Here is a 26273-nt window from a genome sequence, read left to right on the forward strand (position 1 = left end):
ATAAATCTCTCCAACAGTGTAGCATTAGCCCTGTTAGCTGCAGCATAGGCTACTATCAAACTCATTCAGAATCAAATGTAAAAAATAATGCCATACTTACATGATCTGATATGCTGCATGACGAACACTTTGTAAAGATCCATTTTGAGGGTTATATTAGCTGTGTGAACTTTGTTTATGCAATGTATTATACAGTCGCGAGCTTTTAAAGGGGAAGCGCGCTGAATCGGTGCATTTTTAATTATGCCCCAAAATAGGCAGTTAAAAAATATAATAAATAAAAAATCTATGGGGTATTTTGAGCTGAAACTTCACAGACACATTCAGGGGACACCTTAGACTTATACTACATTCTGTGAAATAGGGTTCTAGGGCACCTTTAAATAAAAATGCACACTACCATTCAAAAGTGTTAGTCAGGAAAAATTTTTTAATGTATTTGAAGGAAGTATCTTGTGCTCAGCAAGATTGCATTTATAAGGCTGAACACAATTACTGACAATCATCATTTTGGCTGCGTGAGATTCTCCAGTTTTGTTGTTGTTGAGTAACTGAAGCACAAGCTGTTAAAGCTCCGCCCTCTTTTGGAGCAGCAGCTCATTTGCATTTAAATGGACACACAGAAACTGCATGTTTTTGCTCACACCCAAATAGGGGCAAATTTGACAAGCTATAATAAATTATCTGCTGTGTATTTTGAACTGAAACTAGAGACTTATATTACATCTTGTAAAAAGAGACATAATAGGTCCCTTTTAAAATGGCAGGTGTGAATGGGAATGTCTCCATTGTCCACTTGTGGACAATACCAAGTGTAAATAGAGCCCAAATGTATGACTTTAACAGGCTGTCTCACACATCATAGTGCGTGATGTGGAAGCATTTTAGCCATTTTAGGTTATTTTGCATGTCATCAAAACAGGAGTTCTGGGCACCAGTGAGAAGATGATTGACAGCTGCCAATCATTTATGTTATGCTTTCACAGCACTGTTTCCATCTCAACCAGCCCTCCGTCAATTCATATTAGTTGGGCATTCACTCATACACGCAGCGGTCTGGATCTAACCAACCCAAGTGCTTCCTCACCCTGAGGTTTGTCTGACAGATCAGCCTCAGGTAAAGCTAAACACAGACACGTGTCAATCAAAAGTCCTTGAGCGTCTGGTCTTTTCAGGCCAACCAAGATTCCCTCAAAAACAACATAAGCCAGCGGCTCGAAATCACGCAAACGTGGTTAAAATTAGCCCCCGTCTGTTTTCCATTCAGTCCATGTTGAGATCCCAGCTGAGTGTCTGGCCGTGTCTCTCTCAGGTCCTCCTCCTACACGCCACATTTCCATAAGAATGCAGCGCGCTCTGCATATCAATCCAAACTCTTAATTAAAGAGCTGCTATATTCCTGCTGGCGTCACATACGCGGGAAGTGCGCAGTAGTCCCTTTCTCCCCGTTCTGATAGCGCAGGCCATTTGGAAAGCAAATGAGGGAGGTGATCACAACCCGGACGTGGCGCGCACGTTTGAGGGGCACCTGATGGGGTTTTTGAGCAGCGAACATCAGTAAACACTCGAGTGTACGCAGCAGAGTGTGCGTAAAAAAAAAAAAAAAAAAAAAAAACACGTCATGTTCGCTATCATGTGCTGGAAGTTATTTTTAAAAGCTTTGAGTGACCTTTCGGTATCGTGTGAAGCATAATGGATATTAAATAACGTAAAAAAAAAAAAAAATAGTGCACTTGGAAATATATATAAAAATGTAAATAAAAATTATTAGTTCAAGACAAGTACAAAACAGGTTATGTTTACTAGATGTCTGTGTATACAAACAAAACAATAATATACACAATTTAAACATTTTTAAGGTATAGCATTTACTATAAAAGCAAATTTTTTTTCATATTTAAACCAAGGATAAGTCTGTTCACAAGGAGGTAAGAAACTCATTTCCAGTCTTTTGGGTTTGAGATCTTGGAGCTAAAGAACACTTTGGATTTGTCCAGCCGAATTCAGCTTGACACATTGGATGAAATGGGAATGTCCTTTTTTATAATGTCTGCCAGTTTCGGTTCCACTTCTGACAACAAGCCAACCAGGTGCTGGACCTGTAGAATGAGAGAGGACGAGAAGAACTGTGATTAATCAGTCTGTAGGAAGCAGTGAAAAGAACAAATAAGAAAAAGAAAAGTGAAGAACGTACAGCCGTTCTGTGTTGTGGTACAAGGGTGCCAACAGCAGACACACAGCCTTCCTCTGTCAGGTGCCCTTCCTTGACTACCGATGATAGAAGATCCTGAAAATTAAAGGGAATTTTCACATTTATTTATATAATATAATATAATATAATATATTGCAATGGACTTTATACTTTTATAATCTAAAATAATATAATGTAGTATATGATATTACATTAGAATTTAATAAATTATTTTTGGAAGCTTTATAGCTTTAAATTTCTTTAATATAATATAATATAGTTTTGGAATGTAATTTTACATTTGTAATACAGAATAATATAATGTAGTATATGATATAATATATCTTACACTACAATTTAATCATTTAATATTATTTTGTGAACTTGATGGTTTTAAATGTAATTTTTAAAACTTGACTTTATAATATAATATAGTTTAATAATATAAAATAATATAATAATAAATGTTTATTTAATGTTTAAAATGAAAATAAATATGAATAAGTTAATTATAATAATAAATATTTTTTTAAATGTTTATTTAATATTTTAATTTTAATACAAATATGGTGTATTTTTAAGATGTTGATGTAAACTAATATTCAATTAAATAAAGAAAAAAAATATTTTTAAATGTTAACTTTTAATGTAAAATATTAAACTATTTATCATTAACTTTATTATTTTATATATTAAATATGAACATTTTAAACATGACAAAAGTGTATTATTTAGCTATATTAATTTATTGTAAGAAAAATATATAATATAATATTATATAATATATTTTTGGAATGTAATTTATCTAATATTTTGTAAACTTGATAGCTTTAATTTTTTATATAATATAATATAGTGTATTTTGGAATTAAATGTATACTTTTACATAGAATAATATAATGTAGTATTTAATATATCTTACATTACGATTTAATTATTAATATTTTGTTCACCACGCTTGTATAATAATGATATATAAAATCTCAAATTAGAATTTAATAATTTCTAATTTTATAATTTTTTTTATTTAATTTATATTTTTATAACATAATATATTATAAGATTATATAATATATCTTAAGTTAGATTTTAATCATTTATTAATATTTTGTAAACTGGATAGCTGGCAATTTCACCTTCGTCAGTTCCATAATTACGACTGAGAGGAACTCAGCTGTGGTTTCGACTAAAGCTTTGAGCTGTACATCTTCCACTTGTTTCTCTTCTTCTTTCTGACTCTCTCCTGATTCAGAGCTTCCAGCTGTACGGCTCTGACAGTATTCAGCTTTGAACTGCAGAATGCGAATAAGACTTCCTATTAATTCTGCACCTGCAATGAATAAACAGACACTGAACCCGAAACAGTGATATAATACCAAACCTTAAACAAACAAAAATTTGAATTTGATATGTTATTTAGTCAGTGTGTGTTTCGTACCGATATCCATTTGCAGACTGGAGTGTAACGCAGACAGCAGGGCAAGCGCCGGGGCCAGGAGACCCTTCTGCTCCTGCAGGATGAGAGGAGGGTCGTCCGCTTGACAGAAATCCTCACATACGATCTTGCTCACAAATGTCCACAACGCACGACCACACGCTCCATCTGATACTGTAGACAAAGGAAAAATCTGAAAACATTGCTACACATTTCATACACCTTTCTGTGGACAGTCAAAAAATAAAGTGAGATCTTTTAATATAAAGGAGAATCCATTTTTATCATAATTTTTTTTTAATTTTTTTTACTTTATTAAATCCTTCAAAAGTGACAGTACAGACATAAAGTTATAAAAGATTTCTGTTTCTTCCACTTTTTTTGTACCTTTTTCTTTATAAATATTATTTCCCATCTCTTACTATATATATATATATATATATATATATATGGCAATATATTTGATTAGGGTTGGAGTGTAACTTTGCAGGGCAGTCAATAGCCAGGAGCAGGATTGGACACCCGTGGTCTAGGGTTTGGAGGATTCAACATTTAAAAACTAATAATTATAAGTGTTTCGTAAACTCTACCCGTGTTTTGCCTCTTGCCATCAAACACATATAATTATTAGTATAATTATTAATCAAACGCACCTGAAGCAACTAATTAAGGTCTTCAGGATCACTTGAAAATTAAAAGGCAGGTGTGTTTGATTAGAGTTGGAGCATAACTTTGCAGGACAGTCAATCGCCAGGAGCAGGATTGGGCACCCCTGCCCTAGACAATATCTGGGGTCGTAACATTTAATGGGGGCTCGTCCGGGATTTGAACTCGGGACCTTTTGCATTCAAACCGAGAATCATACCCAAAATCAGCAAATTAGAATGATTTCTGAAGGATCTCGTGACACTGATTGGAGTAATGATGCTGAAAATTCACTTTTGCACAGGAATCAATAACATTTTTTAAATATCTTCAAATAGAAACCAGTTATTTAAAATTGTAATAATATTTCAAATAGTACTATTTTACTGTATTTTCGATCAAATAAATTCTGACTTTGCGACCAGAAGAGACTATCACAGAAGTAACATTAAAGTTTATCTAAAAGAAACACATGAACATCTGTATGATTGTTCTCATAAAAATACTAATACTAAATACAAATGAATATATTCAGGGTTCAGTATGTGTGTAGGTCTCACCCAGAGCCTGCATGCCCTCTTCTACTGTAGTCAGAAGCTGGAGCGAATGAAGATAAACTTCAAGAGCTTCTGGACTCTCTGACCTACAAAACAAAATGTTAAGTGAATGAACAGTGATGTGAATCCAGGTAGAACATCATCTCTTAATCTAGCAGCAGACACAGGAATAGGTTGGTAAACACTTCGGACAGACGAGCAAGAAGGTCACATCACCTTAATTAATATGTCTCACCTAAGCTGTGTGGCCGCCTCAAGCAGAGAGGATGCGATGTCCTGCTGTGTGTCCTTGTGTGGGTCACTCTCACTGGGTGGGGTCGACACCCAACTCTTCATTATCTCCTCATCCTCATCAAAGAGCTTATCCACCAACTCCCCAACCTTAACCAGCAAATCCACTGCAAAGAGAGAGAGAGATACACTTTAGTGTCACAATACTTCAGAGTTACTATAGTTTTGATAAACTATTATCTAATATTTAATTAAACTAGCATTAAATGTTTTCAAACACATCAAATATCTGTATTTTAAAATTTGGTATTGATTTTGATGTAAACTAATATTCAATGAATTAAGGAAAAAATACTGAATATTAATTTACATCATATATATATATTAAGTGTAAACTTTAATGTAAAAAAAAAAAAAAAAAAAAAAAAAATATATATATATATATATATATATATATATATATATATATATATATATCAGTGAATTACATTACATTTATAATAATAATTTAAAATGTTTATTTGATATGTACTGCAAAAAACAAACTAAAACAATTGCACAAGAAAAAATAAATAATCTTAAATAATATACTAATAAACATTGTTTATTTAATGTTTATTTCTAAAAACAAACAAACAAAATCAAGATAAATGAAAATAAATAAATAAATAAATATGAATGATAATAGTTATAATAAATATTTTTAAATGTTTATTTAATATTTTCAAAACACCAAATATCTAATTTGGTGTATTTTAAAAATGTTGATGTAAACTAATATTCAAATAAATAAAGCAAAAAATAAATAAATAAATAAATAAATAAAACATTTGTTAAATGTTAACTTTTAATGTAAAATATTAAACATTAACTTTATTATATATTTTTTGATATATTAAATATGAACATTTTAAACATGACAAAAAATGTATTATTTAGCTATATGAATTTATTATAAGAAAAAATTCAAACAATTATTTCTCTTTAATTTATAGAAATAAGAAATCAGTAAAAAATATTAAAAAAAGTTATTAAAAACATATATAATAAAAGTTAAAGTTAATAATAAATAATAATGTTAAATGTTTACTTAATGTTTGTTGCTTAAAACAAACAAAAATAAATCACAAGAAAATTAAAATAAAAAGTTAATAATAATAATAATAATAAATAATAATAATAATTAAATGTTTATTTAATGTATATTGCTAAAAACAAAAATAAAGCACAAGAAAATTAAATAAAAATGTTAATAATAATTTTAAATGTCTATGTTTATTGCTAAAAAACACACAAGAAAATAAAAAGAAATAAATATGAGTAAGTTAATAATAATGCTAAATATGTTTAATGTTTATTTAATGTTATTGCTAAAAAAAACAAAAACAAACATAAAAATCATATTTTTTGAGCACCAAATCAACATATTTCATTTCTGAAGGATTATGTGGCAGGCCAATCAAGTAATGGCTGCTGAAAATTCAGGAATAAATTTTTAAATTACATACATTTTTTTTTGTTTTTAATGGTTTAATGCTAAAAAAAAATAACACCAGAAAATTAAAATAAATATAAATAAGTTAATATTAATAATAAATATGTTTATTGCTAAAAACACAAGAGTTTCAGGCATTTCTTGCTCTATTCATTGAAAGTACCATTAGCAGCATCTTTAAACATCACTGACCATTCGTGGAGCTGCTCATGATGAAACACAGACTGCCACACACCGCGGGCTGCTGCCGTATCCTCTCTAGCCACAGAGGGGCGACATCAGGCTGAGACATGCATGTTAGCAGGAGTCTGAGAAAGCCATAGTATTGCAAGTCAGACACTGACATTCAGAGAAAGTAAAATGTGGCATATATTGTGAAATCTACTTAGAATTTTCTAACTGACCTGCACGTTTCCAAGAGCGTAGGTGGGTCATTGTCTCCGAGCAGCAGAAGTAACACAGCGCTGAGATATACATGTCAGACATAGTTTAACAGAAGTAATAGTACTGTATTTACAAAACTAGTTCAATTAATCTGAAGAGAAACAGAAAGGGAGAATGATGCTCAGTGTGTGTACGTCTTACCCCAAGTCAGAGTTCTGGCTGAGAGAGACACATGTGTCATGGAAACAGGCCATATTACCCAGAATTCCAACACAGATTTCCTGTAACAAATGCTCTGAGTAATTATATAAAGTCATAAGAAAGCAGCAAGGAAAATCTGACATATAATTCTTCAGCATACGAGCATTTACAGTGGTAAAATGACTTACAGTGAGCCGTGGACTGCGTGACTTTGCGATCACACCCAGCAAGATGTCTGGAGCCTTGAACTCTTGAAGAAAAACAGCCACGTCCTGGAGAGAAAAATCATGTAATGTGTATATACACTGTGTTCCACATTATTATGCAAGTGACATATCAGTAGGATTTTAGTGCAATAAACAAGCTGACGTAGTGAAAGAAGCGCAGGCTTCCGTGTTTATGTCCGAATGCTGAGTGAGTTGACAGAAATGTCAATTTTGGGTGAACTAACCCTTTAATACAATTAATATGTTTGACAGAAACGTCTCTTAATAAGCCTTTATCTGACTGGGTTCTTCTGTGCTCTAAAATGTGACAGTTTGACAATCTCTTTTCAGTTTTTGCAAAATATTAGTTATGTCTTTTGCAAGATATTGCACCATTTCATGCTTTTCATCTTCAGAAAGTTCTTTCTTCCCCCCCTTATTGCATGAGAACTGTGGTTGTTTAATAATGTGGATCAACCTCTTTAAGTAGGTTTTCCATTTCTAAAAAGATATGAGGAATAAAACATACAAATACTTTCTTTGAAAACATAAAATCTGATTATTTATTGTACTAAAATCCTCCTGGTATAATAACTTGGAACACCGTGTATACACATTACATGCCATCAAGGAGGGTGTATTAGTTTACCTTATTCATAGCCATGTCCCATACTTTACACAAGTCCTCTTCCAGATCATCCATCAGTTCCATGGAAAAATCACTCGGGCCATTTCCTTGATCTGTCACCATCTATTAAGGTAATAATGTGGTTCGATAAGCAATTAAATCATAGGGTGTACTTGGCTTCCATTTTGGCCTAGTTTTTATTAAATAAATAATGACACAGGTTAACAGTTGTTGTTGTTTATCTTAGGTTGTATTTACCTAATTTTAAGATCTGCCAAGGACCAGATGATTTTTTATGTCATGTCCTGATATGTAAAACCATATAATTCAAAAGGGTCTAAATTAACAAAGAAACAGAGGAGCTGATTTCATTCATGTTTTCATTAAAAATTACATTTTATTTTTTATGTTTTATTTTTAAAGGGGGCCTATTATGCCCCTTTTCACAAGATGTAATATAAGTCTCTGGTGTCCCCAGAATGTGTCTGAAGTTTCAGCTCAAAATACCCCACAGATCATTTATTATAGCTTGTCAAATGTGCCCCTATTTGGGTGTGAGCAAAAACACGCCGTTTTTGTGTGTGTCCCTTTAAATGCAAATGAGCTGCTGCTCCCAGCCCCCTTTTCAGAAAAGGGTGGAGCTTTAACAGCTCATGCTTCGGTTGCTCGACAACAACAAAGCTGGAGAATCTCACGCAGCCAAAATGAGGATTGTCAGTAACGGTGTTCAGCCTTACATTGTTCAAACCGGAGTCGGACACTGATGGAGAGACTCAGGAAGACGTTACAACTTTTAGAATGAAACTGGACGTTTCTGAATGGTTAGTGGATAAATTTATGAAGTTTCTGTGGAGTTGATTCAACTCATCGACTAGCATGTGCCGTCATGTTAATCTTTTGTGCAAATCCAGTGTTGAATTGACCCTCGTTTGTGAAGTAGTCCGGCGTAAAATGACGGCATGACAACAACAACTCTTCCTCTTTCTCTAAAGCAGCCCAACATGGCCTCGCCCCCTTTGTTGCGTGTTCTGGGGTCAGGGTTTATGTAAATATTAGAGTTAGTGATGTCACCAACCCAGGAAGAAGCTCGTTGTAGTCCCTACCAGCTATTTGTTGTAGTCCTTAAAAAGCAATTTCTGTAAAAGAAAATTTCTCCTTTTGAGAATATGTGTGATAGCGCCCCCTAGCGTATTACAGTGAAAACATGGAAAGCCGGATAATCTCTTCAATGGCGGGAAAGTAAGGCTGCACAATTTATCACACGATATGAAAAATTACATTGAACTTAAACGCAATTCTTAGTGCGATTATGAAATCGCAAAGGCTGTGATTGTTTTTTTATGCGCAGCTTGTCAATGAAGTATGACTCCAAATGCTAATCCATCTGAAAGCACTGCGAGTTTGAGTTGCTTATAATGTACATTTGAAAAATCAACATGCGTTAAACATCTTGTCAGACATGAGAAGCATTTACTGATAAATTGTGCAGCCCTACGGGAAAGCGTTTTCTCATAAAAGAAGCGATAACTCGTCAATGGCAGGGAAAGAGTTAAGAAAGTATAAGAAAAATTCAATAAACTACTGCTTAAAGGAACACTTCACTTTTTTTGAAAATAGGCTCATTTTCCAACTCCCCTAAAGTTAAACAGTTGAGTTTTACCATTTTCAAATCCATTCAGCCGATCTCCGGGTTTGGCAGTGCCACTTTTAGCATAGCTTAGCATAGTTCATTGAATCTGATTAGACCGTGAGCATCTCGCTCAGAAATGACCAAAGAGTTCCGATATTTTTCCTATTTAAAACTTGACTCTTCTGTAGTTACATCGTGTACTAAGACCGACGGAAAATGAAAAGTTGTGATTTTCTAGGCCGATATGGACTAGGAACTATACTCTCATTCCTCCGTAATAATCAAGGGAACTTTGTTGCCGTACCATGGGTGCAGCAGGCGCAATGATACGCAGCGTCTCTCACAAATGTCGCACCCATGGTACGGCAACAAAGTTCCTTGATTATTACGCCGGAATGAGAGTATAGTTCCTAGCCATATTGGCCTAGAAAATCGCAACTTTTCATTTTCCGTCGGTCTTAGTACACAATGTAACTACAGAGGAGTAAAAATATCGAAACTCTTTGGTCATTTTTGAGCGAGATGCTAACGGTCTAATCAGATTCAATGAACTATGCTAAGCTATGCTAAAAGTGGTACCGCCAGACCCGGAGATCAGCTGAATGGATTCGAAAACGGTAAAACTCAACTGTTTAAAGGTGATAAAGAGGATTTTTTCGTCGACTGAGAATCCAAAGACTGTTACTGAGTTTTTTAAATGAGCGCATGCGTAAGAACAGCCCCCCTCCTTCACAGCTCATTTCAAAGGAACGCCTCCCAAAACTCGTGCACGAGTATTGGAACACGAGTGTTTACCACCGGCATTCGCGGTCGTGTTTTTTGGATTCATTATGTCGAACTCACCGCAGGTAACTCATAATCTGCAGTTGTTACTCCTGTCTCCTGACAAAAACATTGCATGTAGCGCCTGTGGAGTGTGGAAAATTACTGGAGCGCGCAGCCGCGCTCGTCTCTCACAAGGAACGTCACGGCAGTGATTGACAAGCCAGAGGGCAAATCGTTTCCGCGATGATCGCGTAAACGATTGGCTGATGTTTTTAAGGCCCTACCTCATGCACAGATGATGTATATTAATATTATTACTTTCAGTGCACCTAATAAATAGTCTTTTATCAGTTAGTAAAGACAGTTTCAAGTAATATTGCAAAAATGTATAAAACAAAACATCCTCTTTAGCACCTTTAACTCTAGGGGAAGTTGGAAAACAAGCCCATTTTCAAAAAAAGTGGAGTGTTCCTTTAATTAAAAAAAAAGAAAAAGCAATTTTATGTTTAGTTTTCTCCTGTATCAAATCCATACCGAACCGTGACTTCAATATCGAGGTACGAACAGTCATGTTTGAGTACTGTTATAAAGGAGGGTGAACTTTTATAATTTTATAAAATGATATAAATTTTTATTTAAAAATAATTTTATTTTTAATAAAACGCAAATTACATATCTAAAACAAAAATTCTATTATTCAATGATAAGTAAGTCTAGCATACTTCAATGAGGCGGGTCAGGGTGCTGAAGAGCCAAGTGTTTGCTGTACACCGTCTCCCCGATGGCGTCCGCCTTCCTCACCGGCCTCAGTCTCATCTTCCTCGGGTGGAGGCGACGGGTTTCGGTCCATCTCCGGCGAACCTGAGGTTGGAGGATCCACAACTGTCCCCATCCACCTCCTGAGAGCTTCTGTCATTGTGCTCTGATGAACAAATCAATATTTGACATAAATGCATGAACAAACCTCGAAGGGATGAGATTAAAAGCATGAATAGATAAATGTAAATAATAAAAAATATAAATGCATGCACAAAACTTCAATTCACATACATGCAGGCAAAAAAAAAAAAAAAAAAAAAAAACCTTTTCATGCTTACTTTTAATGTTTTACTCGCTCAAGATGATGAATTAAAATGCATGCATGATTAAATAACGCGTTTAATTATGCTGCCTTCACGTGCTATCGGAAATTTGATAATTCCCACTTTTGAAATCGTATTTACGATAATCCCGAGAGCACGTGAAGGCAAGCATTATTTTAGTCAAGACACGATGCACCACGCTTCTGCAAAATATGATATACGATCTTACAAAAACCTAGCTGTGGTGTAAGATTACAGCTCGAACGTTTTTTCAGGATTATTTATATAACATAGTGGCAAATATTAATTTATTTAAATAAACATTCACTGCAAATATGAACAACAGTATCTTAGTAAACCACATATCCTGACTTACCCATTAATATTGACTTTACACAACCAACGCTAAAATTCCCACGAATATCATTGCGAAAAATGCATTTTAAGCTTTATGGTTTGTTGAATAAGCAAATAAAAGCGAATGCTTCCGCTCACAACTCCACAGAGCATGATGGGAAAGAATAAAGAAATAAAAGTGGGTAGAATGGCATTTGCACGAAACCTCTTTACATAAACGGGCGTGGCTTGTGTCACAGTTTAGCAAGTAAACAGTATTTCTCATATGTTTACTCTGCAACAAATTCAATGGCTATTAAAGTGTTTCAGTGTAATTATTCAGCTGTAAATTGTTGTCCAGAACGGAACAGAAGCACACTTTGTCATGATGGTTAGGATGAGCAGGGGCTTGTTTTTGGTCGGATTTCAAATTGTATGTCAGTCACCAGTCCTCGGCATTGATATATTTAAACGACTACACTTTTATTGTAAACATATCTCTTTTGAGACAAAAAAAAAAAAAACCGTGATTTGAATGCGAGTCAATGACGGTTTCTGAGCCTCCATGCGCCCCCTGGAGGAAGAATCCATGTTGTCTCTTAGAAAACGGAGGACTTCATTTACACAAGACAATGTTTTATCCATTAGTCTTCGTCTCATTTTCCAAATAAGATGCTAAATGGTTTATTAATCATGTTCTGTATTTATTTTGCAGGTTCTAGCAGTGAAAGTTATTTTTACTAATCCACATCACACATGTAGACAGAAGCTGTAAATTATTCACATTCTGTCGTAAATATAAAAGGTGCACTAAAAGCTTGATTTAAAGGGTTAGTTCACCCAAAAATGAAAATTCTGCCATTAATTACTCACCCTCATGCCGTTCCACACCTGTAAGACCTTTGTTAATCTCCAGAACACAAATTAAGATATATTTGTTGAAATCCAACGGCTCAGTGAGGCCTCCATAGCCAGCAATGACAGTTCCTCTCTCAAGATCCATTAATGTACTAAAAACATATTTAAATCAGTTCATGTGAGTACAGTGGTTCAATATTAATATTATAAAGCGACGAGACTATTTTTGGTGCGGCAAAAAAACCAAAATAACAACTTATTAAGTGATGGCCGATTTCAAAACACTGCTTCAGGAAGCTTCGGATCATAAATGAATCAGAGTGTCGAATCCGCGGTTCGGAGCGCCAAAGTCACATGATTTCAGCAGTTTGACACGCGATCCGAATCATGATTCGATACGCTGATTCATAACGCTCAGAATCTTCCTGAAGCAGTGTTTTGAAATCGGCCATAATGTAATAAATTACATTATTTTCATTTTTGGGTGAACTAACCCTCATTTAAGGAACACTATGTAACATTTAATTGTTCAAATTTTCAACAATCATCAAGTATATCATTAGTCCTTCTTCCAGTTATTAAAAATTGAATAAGTCGTGTACCAACTGATTTTATTCTGTTATCTATTTATGTGTATATATATATATATATATATATATATATATATATATATACATATATATATATATATATATATATTGTGTGTTGAAGGCGTAAGACCATAAAATGTTTCTCCAGTTATTGCATTCGGTCCAAATACAAAGTTATGATGTCCTATCTGCCAGTCAACTTCTGTATTTTCATACCTCCACGCACCTAGCTCACACGTAATGAGTGTCTTTCATGCGACATAAACAGCAGCCACCTTTTACAGTTCCTCCTAAACCAAAATAACGAGCTTATGCTGCATGCATGCCATAACTACTGTAATTTGGAAGAGATGAAAAACCTGTGACGTTATACTCGGAACAGTTTGTGACTCGAATTTATGTGTTTTAATGGAAACGCTATCAACGGCAAAATTAATCTGCAGCAGTCAGGTGGTACAGGTCAGTGCTCTTTAAATTGTTTATGTTCATTATTATTGTATTGTATTATTGCATTGTGTGAAAGGCAAAACTAGCCTGGCCACTCACAGCATACACTGGCTGTGATGGCAGAAGTCGCTTTGCGCGGCGTAGACGGGTGTACAGCTTTAGTCTTACAGTTGAGGGCAGTGGCCGAACAGAGATGCGTAGCGACAGCCTCTTCCAATGGGGAAAACTTGGTGTAACCCTTTTCCTCCATGCCATCAACCAAGGTGAAGGCAGATGAAGAGGAATAGTGGAGGCGTGCTGAATAGGGAGGTGCGCCATTAATTAGTATACAAATACACAGTCCAGCGCCCTCCTTTCAATGAGATTAAATATCACAGAAACAAACATTTACATGTTATATTGTCTGTTCATGGTGATTAAATCACATTGATGACATTGTGCCTTTGTGATTCGCTCTACAGGGCCCCATTCAGCTGTCAGCTGATGGCTGCTGCCGTGTTTGTGAGTATTTTTTTAAAAGAAAACCTGTTCATTCAAATGGCTTCCTGTTGATTCGCAAAACTCAAAATGATAGACTAGAAAGTCTAATGCGACCACTGGTTGGATTAATGTACTTTTGTACTTTTATAGCATTTAATATACTTTTGCTTGTTTGAATTTAAAAAGCAATTAAAAATGCATTTTAACCTACAGGTGCTGGTCATATAATTAGAATATCATCAAAAAGTTGATTTATTTCACTAATTCCATTCAAAAAGTTAAACTTGTATATTATATTCATTCCTTACACACAGACTGATATTCAAATGTTTATTTATTTTCATTTTGATGATTATATCTGACAAGTAAGGAAAATCCCAAATTCAGTATCTCAAAAAATTAGAATATTGTGAAAAGGTTCAATATTGAAGACACCTGGTGCCACACTCTAATCAGCTAATTAACTCAAAACACCTGCAAAGGCCTTTAAATGGTCTTTCAGTCTAGTTCTGTAGGCTACACAATCATGGGGAAGACTGCTGTCTTGACAGTTGTCCAAAAGACAACCATTGACACCTGGCACAAGGAGGGCAAGACACAAAAGGTTATTGCAAAAGAGGCTGGCTGTTCACAGAGCTCTATGTCCAAGCACATTAATAGAGAGGCGAAGGGAAGGAAAAGATGTACAAGCAATAGGGATAACCGCACCCTGGAGAGGATTGTGAAACAAAACCCATTCAAAAATGTGGGGGAGATTCACAAAAAGTGGACTGCAGCTGGGGTCAGTGCTTCAAGAACCACTACGCACAGACACTCTTGAACAACAGACAGCGTCAGAAATGTCTCGCCTGGGCTAAAGACAAAAAGGAATGGACTGCTGCTGAGTGGTCCAAAGTTATGTTCTCTGATGAAAGTAAATTTTGCATTTCCTTTGGAAATCAGGGTTCCAGAGTCTGGAGGAAGAGAGGAGAGGCACACAATCCATGTTGCTTGAGGTCCAGTGTAAAGTTTCCATAGTCAGTGATGGTTTGGGGTGCCATGTCATCTGCTGGTGTTGGTCCACTGTGTTTTCTGAGGTCCAAGGTCAACGCAGCCGTATACCTAGGAAGTTTTAGAGCACTTCATGCTTCCTGCTGCTGACCAACTTTATGGAGATGCAGATTTCATTTTCCAACAGGACTTGGCACCTGCACACAGTGCCAAAGCTACCAGTACCTGGTTTAAGGACCATGGTATCCCTGTTCTTAATTGGCCAGCAAACTCGCCTGACCTTAACCCCATAGAAAATCTATGGGGTATTGTGAAGAGGAAGATGCGATATGTCAGACCCAACAATGCAGAAGAGCTGAAGGCCACTATCAGAGCAACCTGGGCTCTCATAACACCTGAGCAGTGCCACAGACTGATCGACTCCATGCCACGCCGCATTGCTGCAGTAATTCAGGCAAAAGGAGCCCCAACTAAGTATTAAGTGCTGTACATGCTCATACTTTTCATGTTCATACTTTTCAGTTGGCCAAGATTTCTAAAAATCCTTTGTTTGTATTGGTCTTAAGTAATATTCTAATTTTCTGAGATACTGAATTTGGGATTTTCCTTACTTGTCAGATATAATCATCAAAATTAAAAGAAATAAACATTTGAAATATATCAGTCTGTGTGTAATGAATGAATATAATATATGAGTTTCACTTTTTGAATGGAATTAGTGAAATAAATCAACTTTTTGATGATATTCTAATTATTTGACCAGCACCTGTAAATGTCTGAGCATTTGGCCATGACCTTGTTGATACTAGTCATCACTTGAGCTACAATTCTATAAAGGTAAATGGCCGAATGATGTAGTCAGTTGTTCAAATGTTTTATTGGCAGCAAAATTTTATGGTGCAGTTGCATTGCTTTGATAGCTCACCAAAGCACATAAAACTTAGAATGAACAATTAACCTTGCTGAAATTATAATGGCCCTTGATTTTTATTGTATTGATTTATGATTTATGATGTGACAGTTTGTCCACTAATATAGTATGATTAGGTGTACACATTCTTTTTGTTGTTACAGTAACAACACAATTTTAGCTCTTTTAGTAAGTGACAGTAGTCTTCAGTTACTGACATGTCATGGAATATGATTTGTCAGCATGTTGACAAATTTTATTTAAACAGCAACTTTCACTGTGTGAGAACGTCTGAATTCCTTCCAATCTTTAGCAATAGATTAAAGACTCTATGGCCCTGTTTCATAGACAGGGCTTAGATTAAGCCAGGATTAGGCCTTAGTTCAATACATTTAAGTAGCTTTTATAAACATGCATTAGAACAAGAAAAAATAACTGGTGTGCATCTTGAGACAAAACATTGGCACTGACATATTTTAATGCAAATTGCTTTCAGTTAAAACGGCTCAAACATGCATTTTAGTCTGTGAAACTGGAGGTATATTTCAAAATGACTGAAACAAGTGTTTATTTGTACCATACCAGGTCTGACAGGTTTTTTAAGTTAACGCATCCCTACATGTCTGGAATTGCAATCAAGTATTTCAATCTCTAACAAACATGAACAGGTTGTCTTTTGGGAGGTAGACCATATGCTATCTCTGTGTTAATATATTTAATGTAATATGTATAATTGCTACGTGAGGTATAAGTTCTTTGGTGATTATAAACATTGCTTCTTTGCACGCAATGAAAAGGAAACAAGGAACATTAGACATTAAACAGGATATGGATTATACATTAGATAAAACAATTCAATAGCAAAAAAAACAAAAACAAAGATGCTCTGACCCAGTCGTCTAGCCATCACAATTTGGCCCTTAATTGTCAAACATCAACAGTTACATTCATTGTAATAAAAAGACCAGCTTTCTGTTATAAATAACAGCTTTTGTGTATCATACAAAAATGAAAGTAAAACAGGGTGATGACAAAATGAGGTGAAATATTCTTTTGAAACTCTAGATGGAAGTGTTAACTGTTTGAACCTTAGATTCAAATTGTAATATGTATTGTTTCAAGAAAATAAAATATGCAATATGTTTTGAGAAATGTTTAAATAACATTTTCTATTCTATTATTTGTGTCTTTACAGGGAACAATACAATTTGACATAGATGGATGTTGCAGGATCTGTAAGATATTCTTTATACTAAACACCCTGACACAAACAATATATTTTTTTATGTTAAAAACTATTTTGTCCACATTACTATTGTCATGTCATGTCATGTCTTGTTTGGGTTTTTGTTTCATGTTCACAGTTTATGGTTTGTTTTCATTGTTATGCTTTGTTTGTTTTGCCATGTGTTTTGTGTCATGTGATTTCCATTGCCCTCATGTGTTCATGTCATGTGCTTCCCCTGTCTCATGCATCATGTTCTGATTGGTTGTTATTAGGCTTGTTTGAGATGCGCCTAGCCTCGCCTGAAGTTCAGTGAAAGAAGTGCAGGCAAGACGGACAATTCTCTGTTCTCGTAGTGGATCAGAACCTACGAGATCAAAGGAGGATATCACGGGATTCACACTCGTGCGCTGTGTTGCTGATAAACTGGATGTAATTTAAGTTCTGTTGCTTTTATATGAAAATAAACATAATGAACAATACACCCAAAGTACTTGTTATTTATTTCCATTCGAAAGATGTGTGTATCAATCATTTTTACTTTAATTATAGACATGTTTTTATATATATATTTTTTTTTATAAATGACAACGTTCGCATAACCCATAGAGAGATCACTGTGTCAGAGAGTTTGGGAATATTCACACATTATTTTTACACATAAAAACTCGAGAGCAACTGCGCTCGACTGCAGAATCCGACACGTCCGCCTCGCACTCGCGAGAGGTTTTTGACACACGTCGGCATGACATCAGAGCAAGGCGGCCCACCCTCGGACACATTTCTAACCGGCATGCATCTCGCGGTGATCACCGGTGATCGGTTCTGCGCAGAATTTGCAATTTGCAGAATGTGCGAGGCGGACGTGTCGGATTCTGCAGTCGAGCGCAGTTGCTCTCCACCGACTGCGCTGACCAAAAGCACGATGGGAAACGACTTGCTGACGACACAGCTTAAAGCTTATTGGTTTAAACAACCGTGATGTATTGATCTGATTGAAAATGTTTGATTTCTCTAATATCATGTTTTTATGTGTAAAAATAATGTGTGATTATTCCCAAACTCTCTGACACAGTGATCTCTCTATGGGTTATGCGAACGTTGTCATTTATAAAAAAAAAATATATATATAAAAACATGTCTATAATTAAAGTAAAAATGATTGATACACACATCTTTCGAATGGAAATAAATAACAAGTACTTTGGGTGTATTGTTCATTATGTTTATTTTCATATAAAAGCAACAGAACTTAAATTACATCCAGTTTATCAGCAACACAGCGCACGAGTGTGAATCCCGCGATATCCGCCTTTGATCTCGTAGGTTCTGATCATAGAGGTTCTGATCCACTACGAGAACAGAGAACTGTTCGTCTTGCCTGCACTTTTTTCACTCCTCCCCTAACTGCAGCCGCCTACTCTCGGCTGAACTTCAGGCGAGGCTAGGCGCATCTCAAACAAGCCTATAGTCATGTGAATTCAGTTCTGTCTTGCCATTGGTCCTTTGTCTTCATTGTTCACAGGTGTTCCTTGTTTGTCATTAGTCCCTTTGTATAAATAGCCCTCATGTTTGATTGTTCTCTTGTCTAGCTTTGTTTAAAGTCAAGTAAAGCCATGTCAAGTCACGTCTGTTTTGTTGTTATGGGTTTATATTATTAAAAACTGCACTTGGGTTCTACCTACGCTCGCCTCCAGTGGACTCTCTCTCTAGTGATGGTGAGATGAAGCCTCATGAAACATTGAAGCTTTTCAGCCAAGTGGTTCACAAAAGGGTTCATTTCTCGAGGCTTAATTTGCTCACAATTCCACCTGGTGGTCAAAGAGTGTAAAATAAGCAGATACATTAGGCCGGGTTCACACCGCAAGCGGCAGCAGAGCAGAAGCATGAACTGCAGCTGCAGAGACGCGCGAGTATTCACACTGGAAGCGTTTGTACAGCGTCACAGCAGCGGCTCGAAGCTGCATATAAAGTGAGCATTTCTTTACAAAGACAGCTATAAATTTGTTTTTATAATTGGTCATTGTTAAACTTGATAGTCTTGAAAGTTTGTTAACATGCAAGATGTACAACACTTACATATAAACATAAAATAAATAAAAATAAATAAATAAAAGCCTCTTGTCATCCATTGCTGCACACAAATGAGGTAAGCTTTGTGTTTTACATCATCTGACACATGAACATGTTTACAAGACAGCAAACTCGGGTTTGATTTGGGTATGCAAGAGCCTAAATTGCTGTCTGTGTAATAACTAAAATAATGTTATAGCCTATCATATTTTCTGGCTAGTTTAGTTTTCTATAATATAACGTTACCATACTTTAGCCCAAACTGAATAATTAAAAACAAGTTTAAATGAGTAAATCTTCTATAAATATTTTTTAATATTGATTTTCTTTCATGACATACTTCAATTCCTGTTAAAACACACTAGATATGCTTATTCTGTGCATTTTGAGCACTTTTTGTTTGAAATCATATTTATTTTGTCCATCAAAGGTGTACTTTCACTTTAATTGAGCGTTAGCAGCGCAGCAAAAATAGACCCAGCGCCGAAACGATCGCGGCACTGCTGCTTCTGCTCTGCTCCGTGCTGCCTCGCAGCCTCTGCGTGCGGTGTGAATGCTCTCATCTGTTAAAATGGACGCCAAAAAGAAGCAGCAGTGCCGCGATCGTTTCGCTCAAAATGCACAGAATAAGCATATCTAGTGTGTTTTAACAAGAATTGAAGTATGTCATGAAAGAAAATAAATATTAAAAAATATTTATAAAAGATTTACTCATTTAAACTTGTTTTTAATTATTCAGTTTGGGCTAAAGTATGGTATATTATAGAAAACTAAACTAGCCAGAAAATATGATATATAAACATTATTTTAGTTATTACACAGGCAGCAATATAGGCTCTTGCAAACCCAAATCAAACCCGAGTTTGCTGTCTTTTTCGCCGAGTTTGCAGTCTTGTAAACATGTTCACGCGTCAGATGATGTAAAACACAAAGCTTACCTCATTTGTGTGCAGCAATGGATGACACGAGGCTTTTATTTATTTATTTTTATTTTATGTTTATATGTGAGTGTTGTAGGCTACCTGTTAACAAACTTTCAAGACTATCAAGTTTAACAATGACCAATTATAAAAACAAATTTATAGCTGTCGTTGTAAAGAAATGCTCACTTTATATGTAGCTTCGAGCCGCTGCTGTGACGCTGTACAAACGCTTCCAGTGTGAATACTCGCGCGTCACTGCAGCTGCAGTTCACGCTCACGCGCTGCTTCCGCTCTGCTGCCGCTTGCGGTGTGAACCCGGCCTAACGCTCAATTAAAGTGAAAGTACACCTTTGATGGACAAAATAAATATGATTTCACACAAAAAGTGCTCAAAATGCACAGAATAAGCATATCTAGTGTGTTTTAACAAGAATTGAAGTATGTCATGAAAGAAAATCAATATTAAAAAATTTATAGAAGATTTACTAGGGCTGTCAAACGATTAATCACGATTAATCGCATACAAAATAAAAGTTTGAGTTTGCCTAATATATGTGGGTGTACTGTGTGTAATTATTATGTATATATAAATACAAACACATCCATGTATATATTTGAGAAATATTTACAAGTATATGTATTTATTTATATTTTTATATAATTTATATTATATATAAATACATTTTTTGTACATAAATAACATTTCTCTTAAATATATACATTAATTTGTGTGTATTTATATATACAAATTAATTACACACATTACTCCCACATATATTATACAAACTCAAACTTTTATTTTGTATGTGATTAATCGTTTGACAGCCCTAAGATTTACTCATTTAAACTTGTTTTTAATTATTCAGTTTGGGCTAAAGTATGGTATATTATAGAAAACTAAATTAAACTAGCCAGAAAATATGAAATAAACATTATTTTAGTTACTACACATACAGCAATTTAGGCTCTTGCATACCCAAATCAAACCCGAGTTTGCTGTCTTTTTCGCCGAGTTTGCAGTCTTGTAAACATGTTCATGCGTCAGATGATGTAAAACACAAAGCTTACCTCATTCGTGTGCAGCAATGGATGACACGAGGCTTTTATTTATTTATTTTTATTTAGGCTTTATGTTTATATGTGAGTGTTGTACACCTTGCATGTTAACAAACTTCCAAGACTATCAAGTTTAACAATGACCAACTATAAAAACAAATGTATAGCTGTCTTTGTAAAGAAATGCTCAATTTATATGTAGCTTCGAGCCGCTGCTGTGACGCTGTACAAACGCTTCCAGTGTGAATACTCGCGCGTCTCTGCAGCTGCAGTTCACGCTCACGCGCTGCTAACGCGCTGCTTCCGCTCTGCTGCCGCTTGCGGTGTGAACCCGGCGTTACAGATGACCTGATGTGATCTGTGATACACTTTATTTTGCGCCAGTTAAGGCTTAGAAAAAAAAATCAATTTACACATAGACTAATATATTTATTTGAATGTAATGTGTATTTTCTGGTTGTATATAATTACTGTTTAACATAACTGTGTAATAAACATATTGGCTTCAAATGAATGGGGCTATCAAATGTGTGCAAATAAATTATGTGGTCATAACAGGCAGGAGGGGCGATATTATTATTCTAAAACCACAAATTCTGAGGGGATCCCACGGTTTATATATCTGTCAAAATGTCGCGCTAAGATTTGAACCGCATCCTGAACCAGTAAGGCCGGGTTTACACTGCACGCGTGTGCGGCACGTTACGGCTGCGACGCGGCTACCGGAGCTGATACGCGGCCACTCTAGTCAATGCTCGTGTTTACACCAGCCGCGGCGCGGCGCGTTTGAGAAGCGTCCCAGAAGCGGCTCGCCGCGCCGCTTCGCTAAAGATAGGCACCTCGCCTATTTTTGACGGACGCCGCGTCCAAGACGCGCAGCTCAAATACAAAATAAAGTCAAAATAATCACCCTGAGTAATCTCCCGCTCATATTTCACTTCACTACGATGCCAGAAACTGACGACAAGAGATTCGAAGTTGAAAAACTTGAAATTTCTTTGTTTTTGTTGTCCATAACTGGAATATTAAGTGTACAATTATTATTAACTTCATCTGTATAGCTACAGCAAAATAAATTATGGCATAGCAATAAACACAATTAAACCGGACAATATATAACAATTTAGCCATTAAAAACATGAAAAAATCAACGAAAACAACGTCAGACAGGCAAATCTCGTGGTCTCGCGAATCCAGCCGCTTCGCTTCTGAAATGCTTCTGGTGTGAGTTGACACCGTTCAGAAGACGGAACAAAACCATGCCGGAGCCGTAACGCAACGCACACGCGTGCAGTGTAAACGAGGGGTAAGGCAGAAGCGAGGCTTCGAACGTCATCAATGACGTAATTGATGTAAAGTGATACAAGCCTCGATACGCGCTTCACTAAAAGCTTCCGGGATTTCTCGACACACGCTCCGAAGCCTCGGCACAGAACGTAACATCACTATCTCTCCCCGTTACAACTATGTCTATGCAGATAATTTAACAGATGTTAAGTATATTAAAAATAACATAATAGGCCCTACATAACATTCAGTGCATGCATTGTTCATGAGTCTCAAGCTTACCTGCCTCTATCATCTCTCAGGTGAACCCAGCAACTGTGCTCTAGAGAAGGACATCACCCGTCTGCATTTCAATGGTTGCATTTCCATCGAGGATGTAGAAGTTACTTCCTGCACTGGCCACTGTGACAGCAGATCAATGTGAGAGCATTACACAAACATATTCATTTTTTATTTTTAATTCTCAGATGAACTGTAAAGTCTATAATTTGCATAATATTTTGTAAGACTTCCTTTCTGAAGACTTGGCAATAAACATAATTATAATAATATAATAATTATAATAATAATTATCAATATTAAAACATTTAAAATGTTAAAATTATGAAAATGTAAAGAAAAATACCTATGCCAAAATACATAACAGGGTTGAAAATTAAGACTCATTTAGTCTAATTAAGATTAATGTAAGCTGTCACTCAGTAGAGACTAGCTAGTTTGGGACGAAATGTTGATTTTGTAGTTATTGATGTCTTATATTTCCATAAATTAAAAGTTTTTTTTTTTTTTTTTTTTTTAGCAACAGGATTGCGAGATATCAATATGTCTTTGCTAATTAAAACAATTTTGTTAATTATTCTATAATAAAATGAATATCAATTCAACTGACTGTTAAAATGATCATGTTTTTACAAAGCAAAAATAGCTCAGAAATTGAAGATAGCTCTGGGAAAATCTCCAAACATCTGTTTGTGGTAGCCTTTTGGTTTGATATTTTGTCATGTATCCAATGAAATTCATACATTTTTAAGTGTGCCTTAGCATCCAAACCTTTGTGTGGATACTATATATAAGGATAAACTCACATCCAGCTGTATTACATTCATCTGACTGATGTTTTCTTGGAAACCTGCACAGGTATTCGATGGACATGAACGATATGACGCACAGCTGTTTTTGCTGCCAGGAGGATCAATTCAGCAATAGAAATGTGACGCTGAAGTGTGCCAATGGCAGTGAGATCCCTCATGACTACAAGTATAGAGACCTGCAAATGCACTCTAACTGAGTGCGAAAATGAGAAGAAAAAATAAAAGAATAAAAGGTCCTCCTTACTGCTGATTTGAACATGACTCAATCTGAAAAATTTTAAAACATATTTATATATATCCGAAAATGACAGTAGTTATGATTTAAGCTGATTGTTGCAGTGCATTAATGGCTAAATTGATCTTTTCTTTGTAGTTTGATGCAGGGGTATGGTTAACTCTAAGCATAATCTATTTTGTTATGTCTTGAAGGGGAACCTGGGCTTTTTTTTTTCTTCTTTTTTTTCATTTGTTACATTCTCTGGTAATGCATGCTATAATAATGTCCTGTACTTTTCCTTCCAATGAAATGAATTAAAATCACAATAAAGCATAATAAAGAGCATCAACTACAGTCCCCTGGATTTATTCAGAGAAGTGCCTCCAGTAATCTCCAGTATATGGTTTCATGTTTACAGTGAAAATGTCCATGTTTAATTTATGTTGAATCACACTGTACATAGAAGTATTCAGTACACTCAAAAAAATGAACTTTCACTGTTGTTAGTTTCACTCAAACCACCCTTGTTCACATTACTTAAAAAACTCATGTAACTACATGAACGTAATTTAACTGCGTTGTTTCTACTAAAATTGAGTATTGTCAGCTTTGCTTAGCAAGTGTTTGTTCAGTCAACTTAACATTGCTGTGTGAAACGCTCACATTATTGTTGACATAACTAACTGTGCAGTGGATCCGTAGTTCCCAGCATGCTCTGCATTAGGAGAGTAAATTTAGGGATTAAAGTGTTATTTTATGTGTTTTTCAGTAAAGGGAAAGATGTTGTTAGTTTATGTTAGTGTTTAATGTTCAGTTTCTGTAATGTTTTTGAATTTTGTGGTTACCATCATGCAGAAGAGTGTCGCCTGTGTTTAGGCTGTGCGCACTCATATACGCGTGTTTATAGGATGAAATTCCTGCTCTCAATTCAATTCGGTTTGTTCAATTAGTTATTTTTTGAGTGCATTTTGATATGTTGTATCCTTTTTATTTAAATGATTATTCAAAAAACAATGACAAATGATTTGTATTTACCCAAATAAATTTTGTCAGCTTTACTTGAATTTCTTTTGTTCATTCAACTAAATAGTTTTTTGTACAAATTACTCAATATTGTTGCGTGGAACCACTTGACACTTATTTTTTAAGTAAATCCAACAATTCATTTTTTTGAGTGTACCTGGCCATAAAGAAAGTAGCGTCATGTCTTCTGCAGTACCTTCATCTCACCTCAAGAGGTCACTGTCTATACTTTGGAAATACCTGTGCAAGTTGAATAAAGCAGACTAAAAGAGCTTCTTTTCTTTCTTTTATATGTGCCTCGTTAAATGTAGAGCCGTTTCACTCAACATATCTTCAAAGGAGCGAGCTAAGATGAGCATAACCGATGTCCATCGCATATGCAGATTGGTATCTAAAAGTTGTTGTTTTTTTTGTTAATTTTTTCCCCCTCAATATTTTAGATTTAAATCGAATAAAACACCAACAATGCCATAGACATCTCCGTCAGTTTGTACTTAGTAGGCCTACCGCCCTTAACACTTTCTCCGACAAGCGAGACTTGTTTTCCCCTTTTTTGTTTCATGTAATTTTCGGCATAAAGCATATACTCTATCTTTGGATAGCTATATCTATCCTATGACTGTAGTAAAACATAATCAGAGACTTACTTCTAAGTCAGGGTAGCACCACATCAAATTCTTGACAGGAAGGAACACAATGCCGGGATAAAGGTTGTAAGTTGTGAAAATTACATGATCTAGGACCTTTATATAGTGTGTGCCATTTTAAAGACTGTATTGTAAACTCAAATCAAATGTTCATGTCCAATAAATATTGTAGTTACATGGTCATTATTTCAAAATAAACCAACAAGAATTTCATCCACATATGTTTCTCTAGGTTGTATAGGGAAAAAAGTGTGAATCCTGAATCCATACCATTAGTAGATCTCTTTTGTTTAGTAGATCTTCTCTTTTTCAACTGCAGCTCCATCAGTAGAACGACCCATCACAATGAGCTGTCTGTCAGCGCTTGATCTTTTAGGCTTTAGCTGCTTTGGGACAGTGTAATCTGATCAGAAGGAGGAACCCTGTTGGCTTTTGCACATATGATATATTATCTTTCAGTCCCACCGACATTTAAAGTTCTAGCAAAGTTTGAGAGTAAACAGTATTAATAGAAGCCTTGGTGGGGAGAAACTTTGTTTAGACTCTTGCAAAATGGCATTTATTACTGCTGTCATCTCAAACTAAACAAGGATGTGAGTTCTGAAGAAACGATACACTGTATCATGTACTAAACCTGAATTGACACTCTAAATGTGTACTTAGCTGTTAT

General features: G+C 35.3%; 2 protein-coding genes across 3 annotated transcripts in view; one reads left to right on the forward strand and one right to left on the reverse strand.

Annotated features, from left to right (window-relative positions):
- Positions 1-1286: 1286 nt before the first annotated feature.
- Positions 1287-26273, reverse strand: part of LOC125246881 (protein saal1-like) — a 46800-nt gene continuing 21813 nt past the window's right edge. Inside the window, 14 exon segments of the mRNA XM_048157973.1 lie at positions 1287-2099; positions 2195-2287; positions 3328-3521; positions 3630-3800; positions 4832-4914; positions 5064-5226; positions 6747-6862; positions 6959-7018; positions 7140-7219; positions 7328-7411; positions 7995-8096; positions 11091-11123; positions 11125-11160; positions 11162-11290. Of these exon segments, the coding sequence (XP_048013930.1) occupies positions 2004-2099; positions 2195-2287; positions 3328-3521; positions 3630-3800; positions 4832-4914; positions 5064-5226; positions 6747-6862; positions 6959-7018; positions 7140-7219; positions 7328-7411; positions 7995-8096; positions 11091-11123; positions 11125-11160; positions 11162-11284 (1434 nt within the window). The 5' untranslated portion in view covers positions 11285-11290 and the 3' untranslated portion in view covers positions 1287-2003.
- Positions 14152-24282, forward strand: LOC125246882 (mucin-2-like). 2 transcript variants are annotated; one of them, XM_048157974.1, is made up of 4 exons: positions 14152-14182; positions 17257-17296; positions 22928-23045; positions 23763-24282. In XM_048157974.1, exons 1-4 carry the CDS (start codon positions 14165-14167, stop codon positions 23911-23913), a joined length of 327 nt encoding a protein of 108 aa, XP_048013931.1. In that variant the 5' UTR covers positions 14152-14164; the 3' UTR covers positions 23914-24282. The 2 variants fall into 2 exon arrangements, 1 of the variants encoding a protein (XP_048013931.1); XR_007179981.1 differs by lacking the exons at positions 14152-14182; positions 17257-17296 and adding an exon at positions 22108-22774.

The sequence above is a fragment of the Megalobrama amblycephala genome, linkage group LG15 (genome assembly GCF_018812025.1).
Source record: "Megalobrama amblycephala isolate DHTTF-2021 linkage group LG15, ASM1881202v1, whole genome shotgun sequence".
Taxonomy (NCBI): Eukaryota; Metazoa; Chordata; class Actinopteri; order Cypriniformes; family Xenocyprididae; genus Megalobrama; species Megalobrama amblycephala.

What these genes read in the sequence shown, in the direction of transcription:
- LOC125246882 (XM_048157974.1), top strand. An exon ending in AGATGGATGTTGCAGGATCT is followed by an intron (nt 17,297 to 22,927) that starts GTAAGATATTCT and finishes ATCATCTCTCAG; the next exon opens with GTGAACCCAGCAACTGTGCT. An exon ending in CACTGTGACAGCAGATCAAT is followed by an intron (nt 23,046 to 23,762) that starts GTGAGAGCATTA and finishes AAACCTGCACAG; the next exon opens with GTATTCGATGGACATGAACG.